The following is a 13717-nucleotide window of genomic DNA, read 5'->3' as shown; positions in this document are numbered from 1 at the left end:
CTGGATCTGGAAGAAGGAACTGAAGCTGAATCTGGACAAGACAGAGTGGTTGCGATTTCATGGTCTGTGTGATACGGTAAATCTGGATGGGGACATTTCCCCTGAAGGATCAGACTGACCCTACAGGGTTCTCCTGAATCCAGCCTTGATACTAGATTGCCACATTATATCAATGGCAGGGGCTGATATCAGCTTCACCCAGAAAACCAGTTGCATCTGTTGCTGCAGGAAAGAAACCAGGCATTGGTGATAGATGCACTGGTAACCTGAGGACTTAACTACTACAACACACGGTCTTGGTGGAGCGACCTTTGAAGTTGGTTCTAAGACAGCAACATGGATGCTTCAAGGGTGCTTTTAGGAGATACCATGTTAGGCCTGTATTAAAGCAGCTGAACTGGTTATTGGTTGTTTTCTGGACTCTGTTCCAGATCCTCACTATGGTCTATGAAGCCTTACATGGTTTGGCTGCAAGTCCCTCGGAGGACTGCTTATGTTCGCATAGACTACTCTTTACTCTTAAATCTTCAGTGGAGTCCTACGTGCAAGACCTGCAACAGATATGCTTAACAGGTAATTGTATCTTTTCCATGATGGACTTTAGACTGTGGAAAACCCATCACTGGAGCTGAGGCTGCTGCCCCTCTTTCCTTTCCCATCTTGTTTATGAGAAGTTTTAAAACTTTCATTTTGTCCAGTCCTTTTAAAGTTTTAAGAAATGTTATTAAGACAGGACTGGATAATTCTACATCCCTAGGAATATTTACTTGCTACTTAAGGTCACTAATGTGGATGGGCACCATACCATCTGTTAAATAAATAAATAAATAAATAAATAAATAAAATTTATCAAAGGCATTTTACCTAAGAAAGAAACAGCCTGCATTTGCTTCCAGTAAATAGGAGTTACAGACAGCAAGTACAGAAGAGAAAAATGCTGAAGTTCCAGAAGCATGTAAATATTACATCTGTATTTATCACTGCAGAGAAGCAACCTCTATTGAAAGAAAAGCACTTTGTTCCCAACAGAATGACAATTTTTGAGAATTTAGAAGACAGGTTGTGATTTTACTTTTTTTTTTTAAGCGCCTCCTGGAAAATGTAAAAGAGCTCTTGCACTCTAACAAGGTCTTGCCGTAGTTTAATGCTAAGAATCAAGAAGAAGTTTGGCGTATCAAGCAGGACACTAATGAAGCAAAGGTGAATCTCTGTAGCTGGTTGGAAAGCAGGCGCCCTCCCAGGATAATTTATGCTGAGGAAGAAAGGACTTCTCATGAATATTCATCCTCTGTATTGCATATCTTTAGTTGAATGAGTTTTCTTTCCCATTCTTAGGCTGGAGTTAGAAAGTATACAAAACCAGAAGGACAGATTTCCACATAGGAGAAACCCCAAACAGTTGTCAGTACATAATAGCTTTAAACAGCTATTTTAAACACTTGAACCTTGGGAACAGGAGAGGAGGGGGAGAGAGAGAGACCTTGCAACAACTGTTGAATGCAGCCAAATCAAGGGAAGGGATGGGGTGGGGAACGGGGGAAGGGGGGGAAGGGGGAGAAGGGGGGAGGGGGAAGAGGAAAAGGAAAAGGAAAAGGAAAGAAAAATACTTCGAGGCAGGAAAAACAAAAATTCCTGGAGCTTCAGCTACAAAAAATAAGATCTTTTCTCAAGAAACAGTGGGCAGGAATAGTTTTATATGGAAAAAGCAATTCTATATGGACGAGAGTTTCACTACATTTTTATTTCTTTTATTTCTTTCCTTGGAATGGAAGAGTGACAGTGGCAGCCTATACTCCCTCCTTGAAGTTCATTCAGTGGGCTGTTCCCCAGCCTTTTTTGCTTCCAATTTCATTAACTACTTCAGGAGTCTGCTAGCCCCATTTCCGACTAACGGAATTTATTAAAAAGCATAAGCTTTCATGAGCTACAGCTCATCTGCATACAAGAACAGGTCAAGGTTAGAGTTTTTAATATAATTTGTTAGTTGGACAAGGTGCTGCCAGGCTCCTGATTTTTTGCTACCATTGACTATCATGGTTCTCCTACAATTAACTTCTTCAGCCACCCTTTAATTATTTTGTCATCTAGGAGCTTAGCTTTCTCTTCTCTAATAATTTTGTTGCTTCTGATCTTAATGTTTCTAGCAATATCTTTCTCAGTTTCAAGAGGAAGAAGAACTCCCTTGTCTACTTACATTTTAATTCTATCAGGCATCCCCCCACCCAGTGTGAATTTGATTTTTCTCTAATCTTCCTTGATCCCTTCCCTGAACATTGGTATCCTTTTGGATTGGGTGGCACTTTTTTTAATCTATGAGAAATATAATTCTCTTGACTTTCCCTTTCAACTTTCATTTTACTAACCCCCTAATTTTTTATGTGGTTGGGGGGGTTTCTGGAAATGTGGGATTAAATACGATTGGAACAGATCTCCTTGGTAACTGTCTACACACACATACATTGACCTGGATAGCATTATGGTCATGCTTCTTAAACGATTTAATGATACTTATATCTTCTCCATTTAAGATTACATCTTTAACCCGTTCTGTGACCAATTCTTCCTTCTTCATTGTGACCAGCCCTTTACTACATGATGCTAATTGAAGCCAACCGCTTTACAACCAATGACACTGTAGAGATTTCTAATTATTCTGTGCATCAAATGCAGCCTGCTTATAATTTCCCTACACAGAAAGAAGGTGGATTTTAAATGCCTTCTTTCCCCTCTTGGATTCAGCTGTCTAATTTTCCATTGCAGTTCAGCTCCGCCCTCCCTGCCCTGGGGAAACCCCCAGGCTAAAGCCACATTTGTGTTGGCTGGACAACCCAGGAAAGATATTGCCATCCAGGGCACGGTGCTTCCCATGATGTTAGCAGAAGTAGTCCCTTCCACTTGTGCCAGTCATGCCACTTTCCCCAGCATCTTTTATTGATTGATTTCCAGCTTTTGCTTGGCTAAGATACCGAAACAGCAGAGGAGCCATAGGAAATGAAAGGGGGAAGAGAAATGGGAATCCTATTACTGAAGGCAGGACGGAAATTGCTAAAGGCGCTTTCCCTCCGGGGTGGAAGAGACTTCTTCTCTGCAAGCCTCTTCTTCTGGATGTAGAAAAAGGAGAGAAGCCATACTGAGTTGCTCTCCATTACTAAGATGTAACTCTCTACTGATTCAACCGCCATTTCTGCAGCACAAGGATTGATATGTTTTTTAAATACAGAGCTCCCCTTTCTCCTCCCTATCTTCTTTTTTTCCTGTCAAGTTATCTGGCCTCTGTTTGATAATCTCATTTCCTGAAAATCAAAATACTGGCAATTTAAGCTTCCCAGAGTGTTAATTGTGACCTTGCTCCATTGCTAATCAAAAAATTGGATGTTTTGCATGAAAATGCTGCTCTAATTAATTCTCAGTCATAAAGCGCCTTGGTTTTAATAACCCCTCCTTGATTGGATAGCCTTTGAAGAGACAGCGGCTGCTAATCTCCTAAACTAGAAAAAATGCATGGAAAGGAAATAATAAGTGGGCTCATAAGGTCTGAGCAAGATGATTCAGCTGACAGTCAGTGCAAAAGAGACATCTTTCCCAGCTCAAACTTTAAATCACACTTCAGTTTTGGCCAAGAAGGATGGCAGAGATAGATCTGGGCCCAAACGCTGCCATTCTCTGGGTAGGAAAAGCTGTTTATTCCAGGCTGGTTTTCTGGGGAAAGAGTGTGTGTGTTCCTTTTCCAGCTTGAGGCAGACACCTGTTGCAATGCCTCTTGTTAAATACAAAGCAGTAGTGCAGAAGAAGGTTACATGTAAATTTCACAGAAGAGGTGTCAATGAGTCCAACGTATGTTTATCTGGAAGTTGTATTCACAAAACTAAGGAAAAAGGTGACAGGAAAAGGAAGACAGTATTATCTAAATCCAGGAGAAAAATCTGTGCCAGATATCTTCTGCCATAAACCTGCCCAACTTTGTAGTTTCAGTGGGTAAACCTCTCAATCCCATACCTTCTTCTTTCTGCAGCTGCATCCCTACATTCTTCCCCTACTGAAAAACTAAGCAAATGTGAGCTCTTGGTTTCAGCTTAGCATGTCCTGGGATCCCATGTTCTGTGGTTTCTATGCATGAAACAGCCAACTGTGGCTTATTCAATAAGCCATGGTAAAAATAGCTTGTATTAAACCAGCCAGTGGATGGTTTAATCAGTGTATGACTTCTATCATACTAACTGTTGGAAGAGGTCAGAATGGATACACGGGGGGTGGGGGGGGGAACGACCCAGTAAAGTTAAAACACTTTTCATTTTCACAGCCTTTGGAGAATGAGTGTTATTGTTATGTCTCAGTTATGGGTGTGACATATTGCTTTTTTGATTTTGATAACTGATGCATTATTTGACCATTCTTGGTTGTTACTCTGTTTTACTGCACTAATTGTAAGCTGCTTAGAGTCAGTTACTAAAATGACATACAAATTTGGTCAATAAATACAATGAATAAATGAAGAGCCTTGCTGGATAAGGTCAACAGGCAACCAATGACCAACCAGATGTATTCAGGAAGTTCACTGGGATGGACAGGAAGTACTGGTGCTCATATGCTGCTGGTCTTCAGCAGCTGGCTGATATATAAAATATGGTGCCTGTGACTCTGGACTGAGGACATAGTCATCAACACTGGTAGCCACTGATGGGCTGATCTTCATTAATTTGACTCATTGCATTGCAGCAACTGTACAATCTGAATATGTTCTGTGTAAAAAATTGGAAAAGTGGCTGCAAGTTCTGTCTTACCTCTCAGGTTCTAAAAAGGCCAAAGATAACTTTAAAAAAAATCTAAGCCTGGGAATCTTAATTCTGGTCTATCCCGAGGAAACTTACATTCCCCTTTGCAGATGCCTCTGCAGAGATGCCCATATGGGCGATTCAGACACCCTTTGGATTGCTTGGCTTTAGATTATATAAGCCACAGTGAAATGTGGACCTATTGAAAGGATGGGTGTTTCTAGGAACGCAATATAACATATATAAGAGAAGGTCTACACATTTAGCAAAATCCTAGTGACTGACTTGAACAATAGGGAAATAAATTTCCATATGGTCTTCAAAAACCACTTGTCCTAGATGAAAAAATGTAGGACAAGAGGCAAAGTAGAGTTGGGTCATACAATTTTACAGTCAGGAACAACCACCAACAAAACAAAACTCTAGATTAATCAAGACAGCACTTATTTACAAGCTATCAAAAAGACTAAACACTGAAGAACTACTGTAGATTGTTTCCTTGCCATTTCAAGGATTTTTATAAGTTTCCTGGTACACATAGTAAGTTTATTCCCAGACTCAGTTGCCTAAGAGATCTGCTAAAGTGATTTGAGAGCACTATTCTAGTGGGGGGAAATTACACAGATCCCTAGAGAAACTTGAACCAAAAATATTGTCAGATGTATTTAACAAAACTCTCTGAGACTCACACTCCCCTTGAGAAATTATGTAGCCTCCTGGTAGGAAAAGGAGGATGTCCTCCAAATGGCATCTCTTTGACAAGATGGTTTCACTTGGAACACCATTCAAAGAACTGTTTCCTTCGCCTGAGGATATTATATTCCTCCCCAAATCACGTTGGTGTACTTTTTTTTTTTATCCAGTGGAAGCAAATTATAAATGCAGGCTGCATTAAGTAGAAAATCCCTATAGTCAACATTTAAATTAGTCAAATCCCTGACTAATGTGCTCCCACAGTAAGGGACGCACATGTAAATGTTATGTCTTTTAATGTTTCTTCTTCCAAACCATGGCTGCCTCTGTGGTGCTCATTCTGATAAGAAGGGCTTCTGCTGCTTTAGGTAAATCCTTGAGTAGCTTCAGTTAAGAACAAGATGATGTTACCGAGTTGGGCAATGAAGCATCTGCAAACAAGCAACCAAGCTCAGAGAGCATTAAGAACTCCACAACAAGAACTACGCCATTCCATGGACAGCAAACCAGTTGAGGGAACCTGTGATCCAGAATAAGAGAAAAGCAGCAGCAAAGAGAATGCTTAGCAGAAAACCTTGAAGAACAACTCTGGAGGCAGGACAGACTTTTGAAGGAGCCCAACTTCTGAAGTACAAGGGGGAATCCAGCTGCCAAAGCATCATGAAAAGATGTTACGCAGTTAAGGTGAACTTAGCAACATGGTAGCAAAACCAAACAGAAGATTTTTCTGCCTTTATGACCCTAAAAACTTCACCTACATACATGTACACATACACATTTCATGATAAGGATGACTGCAGGTTTCTTCATCTGAAATAACCATCCCTCCAGTGCCCGATTTAGTGACACTGCACCTCTAGTAACAATTTGTTCAGGAATCAGATGCTGGTGCCCCAGCTCTTTTTCTGATGGAGAAAGCCCTGCCTGGCAAGAGAACATTAGGCTCTGAGCCCCCACCTCCAAGTCACTTTGGCTCTGAATTTGATGGCAGCGTCAGAATCAGCAGGAGGCACTGGTAGCAATAGTAATTAAATCCTATAGTCTCTCCCATGCAAAGGGCACTTCATTAATTACAAGAAAGGTGACTGCTGTGCTGCACAGCTCCTTGAAGACCATGCTGCTTGGTGGAATTAACGGTAGCATTCATGTCATGAATAGGAAAGCTATTAGAGGACTAATGGTAAATTTGTGGGAATACAAAATGTTTAACACACACATGCATTTTTATCAAGGAAAAGCCAAGATCTTACCTCTCCTCATCAGTTGGTGCTCTAATTGCACTCCCTCCTTGCTTTGCGCATTAATCCACATCCTTCATCACAATGTAATTGCATTTGCTCACCTTCACTTCTATTTTCTTTGCTGGGCCATTTCAAGTCAAAAAGAATGTTCATGGGGACCTCCTGGTCCAGAATAGGGAGTCTTTTTCATGACGATGGTGGTGTGGTGATGATGACGACAACAACAATGACGAAGATGATATAAAATGGCATGGACACTGATGGCAATATATGAATTATAGTAAATATCCAGGTGACAATATGAAGTTGCCTTGCAAAAGAAGAGACTCCTGTGTCCTACTAGCCCAGCCTGCTTCCATCCAGTGTCATATCCAGAGGGATCCACCTTCAGCTGCCTTCATTATGGAAGACCCCAAAGGAGGGTCTTCTTGCATGGGTTTTTTTGTTTGCATGGGTTACATTTATCACTGATATTTACCATATTAAAAATTAAAATTGACACATCCATAGAATATTTATTTATTGAATCATGTAAAAACAACAATATTAAACCCAGTGGATATTAACATAAATAAAATATTTTTCAGGGAAGAAAACCTACCTTTTTTTTAACAAATAAAAAATAAGAATGAGAAGGGTGACATTGATTTAAATATTTCCAAATGTCTTCAATATTTGGCAAATAATTTTGATTTCACAGACCCCAGGGAGGGTCTTGGGGGACCCCCAGGGGTTCTCAGACCACACTTGAAGGAACAGTGATTTAAGGAGTTGCAGACAGATGCTACACGCATGCCCCCTTGCACACCACAGCACCTTTTCCCCTTTGAATCCAAAGTCCTTCCCCCAGCACTGCTAGGAACTAATGTCTAGGTGCAGAGACAGAATCTTACCAGGAAATAACTCAGACCCTGATTGTGGAACAGTTCATTAGTTAAACCACCTTTTATGATTTCCTCAGCAACCTCAAGATTTAACGGCCATCCTCACAGGGATCAACAAAGGTATGATATGGAAGGAGTAGAGAAAACGAAGTAGAAACAGCAATTGGGAATGACAGATGCAACAGATGTGGGCAAGATATTGGTTCACATTAAACCTTCCATATTGACAAAGATAGAGCAGAACCTTATAGCCTGCAGCTCCTTCTGCTTCTAAGATCAATAAGCAGACACTTTAAAATGTACTTTTACCATGATACCAGAGAATAAATATGGATGATTTTACCTCTGTGTTTATTATGATGAACTGCAGTGCTATTGCTAGGCCCTTTCAGTCATGCTTTACAAAGGGTTCCTCCATATCTGAATCCCAGAGACTGTTGTTATTATTAATTGAATGTATATGCCGTCTGACTCCCTGCAACTCTGGATGGTTTGATTAATTCCACCAAGGTGCCCTCTGCGACACCGGCATCTGAAGTCATCATTTTCCACGGTCCTGCAACACCTCCGACCACGGCCAGCCACGTGGTAGAGAGTGAGGGAATGAGAGAACTGTAGGGGAGCAACAAATCACCTAATTGATAATATGGGGTACCTCCCTCTTTATGTTTTCAGTGCCCCAAAACATATAAACCCCCTTTTGCAATTCTTGACTGGCAGGTTCAACACAGTCTACTGGGGGGTGAACAATTTTAGGATATCAAAATGTATAAAAAATGGGTTCGTAATTAATTCCCAACTGTGAGGGAAGCAGGAATAATAAATGTCTGTACTCATCCTCAAAAAGCAAAAAAAATCAAATAGAAGTGATGGAAAGTGGGGGAGCAGAGGTATAGTTGTAAGATGACCCAGAAGTACCTACTCGTGTTTCCTGTTAATGCTTGTTTGGCCAGGACTGGTCTTCCTTTTGACATTCCCACTCTGGACACCTAGCAACATTTTGGTGATGTTTAACAAATGAATACAATTGCCATTACACCCCCAAGACACACACATACTTTAAGGTAGAAGGCAGAACCCCTATTTCCTAGCTATTTTTGATTCTTCCTCTTCCCTCACTCATCCTTTTTTCCAGGGCTCTTTTCTGGCTGGAGGCAAAACATAGTTTGTTGTTTTTACTAAATGAGCAAACTTTGATTTGTTGGAAACAAAGAGGAAGAAGAACTAAAGTTTCCTGTACAGCTAGCTCATGCAGTGTTGAATCCACATTTTCATGGCTATATCAGAACCCATTCATGAGTCAGGACAGACAAAGGATATTTTTTTAAACACAATGTGTAATTAAACTTTGGAATTTGCTACTCTGAGATTTGGTGCTGACTACCTGCTTGGCTAGCTTCACAAGAGGGCTGGACCACTGCATGGAAGTCCTGGGGCTCAATGGCTCTTAGCCTTGATGGCAGCGGGGCTGCCTCTGAAGACCATCTGCTGGGACAACAGTGGGTTTCCTTGTGCTGTTGGTTGGCCACTGGGAGAACAGACCATTGGACGAGATGGACCAAGGGTCCAATCCAGCAGGGCACTGCTTACATTCTTATGTTATGACAGGCCCGCCCCAATATCAACTAAAAAGCATCCTGCCTTTGCCTTCAAAATTGCCAGTTAAAAAAGACTTGTATCCTTGAAGTCTGTCAGCCTCTGTGTTTAGTGCACATAACACAGTATTTACTAGAAATGTTAACATAATAACCAGTATTTTCAACATGGATTCCAAACTTGCCATCCAGGTTTATTTTGGCTTCCTTAGAAACAACCAGATTCCAACCCGCTCGTAGGAGAGATGGACATTTTGTACTACATTACTTATATAACCTGTCCTACCTTGAAGCTCCCCACTCCTGCTGTACAGCTCCCTCCTTTGTTCCTGCAAGTAAGTACTCATACTGATAGCATGGGAAGATGACTCAAACCTGAAACAAGAAACATGGCACATCGTTAACAAGCGCATGATTCTGTCTACTGCTGACAGTTTCATATTGCTGTAAATTCTGTTTCTATTACATGTGGGTTTATTTATTATTTTTAAGAGGGCTTTTTTTTAGTTTATGAATTGATTTTGATCGGTAGCTGTTCAGAACCTTTGGAATGGGAGACATACCCACAAATAAAATAAATAAATAAGCAAGCAAGCAAGCATACATGAGGTATACCAGAACCTTTCACTCCTGATCCAAAGTAATTTCGAGGTCAGGACTAGTGCCTTACATTGTCACTGCTTTATTAAAAGGGGAACTGGCCACTAGCAGTGACCTCATGGCTCTCTGGCTCTCCAGCAAAGACCCCGTTTCTCATTTATATCACTTTCTCTAAACAACCAGGGGGGAAAAAAGTTCAGAAATGGTCAGTTGCTTTTAAAATAAAATGAAACTCTGCATCCTTTACTCTGCCAAACGCACAAAGGCAAAGGAAGACTTTGCAAACTAAATGCAGGTAACTTCCAGAAACTTTCATGCAGGATTTGATCAGGTGACTGCCACATGATTTGAGAAATTAAGTATTGCCATGTTATATTTCTCTGTCCTGTTTACAACTTGCTGACTCCCACTTTAAAAAAAGGCTGCATAGTATAAGACAATATCAACAATAACACTGTACAATTACAAAAAACCCCTGCAAACTTTAAAATGTAAAACACAATACAAAAGTCAAAATGACAACCATATAAAAGTAGGATTACACATCTTCAAATGTTCAAAATCCAGAAGCCATTCACAGCCAAAAAATCAAAAGGGGTGGGGGAGCTAAGCTATAAAAATAGATGGTTAGCCCCTTCCTAAAGAAAAACAGAAAGAAAGCAGCGCATCCTTTAGGACAGTGTTTCTCAACCCTGGGGAACTTTAAGATGCGTGGACTTCAACTCCCCGAGTTCCCCAGCCAGCATGCTGGGAGCTGAAGTCCACACATCTTAAAGTTCCCAAGGTTGAGAAACACTGTTTTAGGAGGAAGGAGATGCCACCAGGTTACTGCTGCTGCCACTAAGAAGGCCCTTTTCCTGCTAGATCATGGTGAAGCATCCATAATCGTTTGACAAAGATTGGAGCTCCCAGTTTATCACATATGAAGGAAATCTTTCCACTAAGACAGGGTCCAAGCTATTTAGCGTTGGAGGTTTCTAGGCTTAATCTTTGCTCAGAAACATATTTGGGGTGAGAGAAAAAGCCTGCAGCCATAGAGAAAGGGAAAAGCACATAAGCCTGAAGCTCACATCAGCTCATTCATATCATGGTAAACCATGCCTACTGAAACCGTCCTCATGATAAACCACAATAACTGGTGACATCCAGGTGTGGGAACAGTGTTGCAGCCTAACGTAACTGAAGGGCATGATGGGAGAAGGCCTTGAGAAATTCAGAATTAGATGCCAGCTGGGGCAGGAGGAAAAAGCAGCAGCAGAGGGATAAAGTCTTGAATTATACTAAGCTATTGGTCAATCTGGTTGCCAGGAATTATCTGCCCATGTTAGCTAGAAGTGTATTTTTCCCCACTGAAATGTGGGGGGGGGGGAGTGTATTTGTGTGAACCCAGCCAATATTTCTGGCCATCTCTGAGTAACTTGTTCCAGGCTTCAAGCAATCACAGCAACCCCATTAGAGAATATTGCAAGGCATAACCTTCAGATAAGATTGGATCTCCAGTAGTACTGTACAGGGCAACTAAGAAGTCAAAAAGAGACTAAAATGGGACAATCCGCCACAGAGATGGAAGAAAAGCCCATCATGGAGGAAGCGCCAGATTCTCATAAATACAATGGATTCAGAGTGCAGGGGAGTTGGGATCTAGCCCTGCTGGACATCCTGGAGAGATGGTATCAGTCAAGAAACTGGATCAGATAGACAAGGGCAATACATGGCTTTATATGTTTCTATATATCTTACTAATTTTGATGGCTAGATGTAGAATCATCAAAACTAGAAGCCGTAGGTGACTGCCTCACAGCAATACTTTGCGCACTCCTTGTCCCTGCCTGAACTCTGTGCAACCCAGGTGTTTCTTCTTTTTACTCCATCTTCCACATCAAGCATAGCACTAGATACCCAAACCTAGCTCTCTTTAAGACACAAAATATTTCTTCTTTGGGCAAACTAACAACCCTGCATGATTCCTGTGAAGTTTATTCTAGTTCCACCTCTTGCATTACAATCCAGGAAAGAGAGTTGCTTCCAGCAGGATCACAGGGAAAAAAACCACAAGCCTGAAAATTGGCTGCCTTCAGTGATAACTCAGAACTGCTGAGCGGATGGACCATTTAAGTGGTTACACTAGGGTTGCAATCAGGTACATTAAAAGAGTGTGAAGCATCCCACTAAATGGGAAAGAAGAATGGGAAACAGCTACTTCACCTCAAAAGACAAATACGTATGGATAGAAGAAACACAAGTATAATTGGGATGATCCCAAACCTGCACAACTTTTAATAGGATGAAAAAATCCCATTTCCATGGGAAAATTCTACAATCATGGTGACAGCTCACAGACAATGCAAAAAAAAAAAAAAAAAGCCAATATGTACAGTATGGCTGTCATCACAGTGAAAGCAGTGATGGGAGAATGAGCAGCGAGGGACTCACTGTTCTCATTAAGAAATTACGTCTTTATTTTCATCAGATGGAAACAAGCAGACGAGTGAAGGCACGGCTGTGTTAACATGCCAAGCAGCAGAGGACAGGAACAACATAGGATTACCACAAATCACATCTTCCAAAGAATCCCAGAGAGAATCTCAGAAAGATCTCCCCAATCTCTGAAGCCAATCCTTGGAGGGTGAGCAGAAAGTGACAAATTATGTGCCATCCTACATCATATGTAAACACATGGCACACCTACAACCTCAGAGCAACCAGGTTCATGCAATGGTTTGGATTTAGCAGGATCTGCAAAGAGGGTCACTAACATACTAATCCACAGCAAGCCAGAATGAAGTCAAAAGAAATGTGCCATGGCATCACAAGGAACAATTAAGTAATTGCACAAGTGCTTAAATAGTGCAATTTGCATAATGATTATGATGATAATAATTTAATAAACTTGTATGCCACCCAACTCTTAATGACAAAAGGGGAAGGGGAAGGGGAAGGGGAAGGGGAAGGGGAAGGGGAAGGGGAAGGGGAAGGGGAAGGGGAAGGGAAGGGAAGGGAAGGAGGTAAATGGATGAAGAAGGGAAAGGAAGGGAAAAGAGAAACATAGCAAACCCAACAACCCCAAAACATCACCCCCCTGCAGATGCCTGCGGTCAATATAAACATGGCTTGTGCTGGTAGGTAAATTATGGCTTAAAACCACACAACATATTCAGTATAGCTGTGGGATGGGATATCAAGTGATGCAAGAATCAGATCCCATGCTTTGTTTCTGGCTTCTAGACTTGTCCTATGTCACATTCATAGAAGTGCCAGGTAAGCTTAAAGTCAGAATGAACAATGTTTATTTTGCTCATCTGCATGACTGACTCTGGCTTATCTCCTGCTTGTTCAGTAATAGTAATTAAGGCAAACCATAGCTTAGGTAAACATAGCCAGGGTTTCCTGCCAGAAAATAAATTGTAACCCCAAACGTTAATCCATAATCAAAAATTCCAGACCACTTTCCCAACAGGACAATTAGCTTGGTATTTTCATTGAGAAAAAAAAACAATTTCCTTAACAATTATTCTCTTTGCAAAACAGATTCAATCACTTCACACATAGTTTTAGTGGTAACAGAAAGCTAGGCCTATCAGCAGCTTTCTAGGTTGTTCTGCCATTCATACAAAGCACCTTCATGCAGATACACAAAATTCTTTCTGTTCTTTGGGCTTTTTTACAACCTGGGTCTTTGCAGTCTGTTTTTACCATTGGTTCTCCTAGGCATATTTTACCATGTATAATGTAGGCTCTATTTTATGGTATTGTCCTGAAGTGTATTGAGATTTTTATCAACACTGCCTGTAGTTTTTATTGGGTTTTATTCTACTTAATGCATAAATCCTAGCTGTCAGGCATTTAGCAAATTTAAACAGATGTGTCATTTGGCTTTTCTGTAATGTATCAAAAAGTTTAATTAACCAGCCATATGATTGGCTGCAAAAAAA

General features: G+C 40.9%; 1 protein-coding gene across 1 annotated transcript in view; it reads right to left on the bottom strand.

Moving 5' to 3' along the window:
* The window catches only part of EXOC4 (exocyst complex component 4), a 390468-nt gene that overhangs the window by 245643 nt on the left and 131108 nt on the right, over nt 1–13717 (bottom strand). The window contains exon 9 of the mRNA XM_088141428.1: nt 9472–9560. Coding sequence (XP_087997554.1) covers nt 9472–9560 — 89 coding nt within the window. The remainder of the gene's footprint in view (nt 1–9471; nt 9561–13717) is intronic.

This window comes from Python bivittatus, unplaced genomic scaffold (genome assembly GCF_059951505.1).
Source record: "Python bivittatus isolate LINGU-HERP-01145 unplaced genomic scaffold, Pbiv_v1 ctg000330_np1212, whole genome shotgun sequence".
NCBI classification, from domain to species: domain Eukaryota; kingdom Metazoa; phylum Chordata; class Lepidosauria; order Squamata; family Pythonidae; genus Python; species Python bivittatus.
The sequence above is the reverse complement of the archived record's forward strand: the minus strand, read 5'-3'. Positions and strand labels throughout refer to the sequence as shown.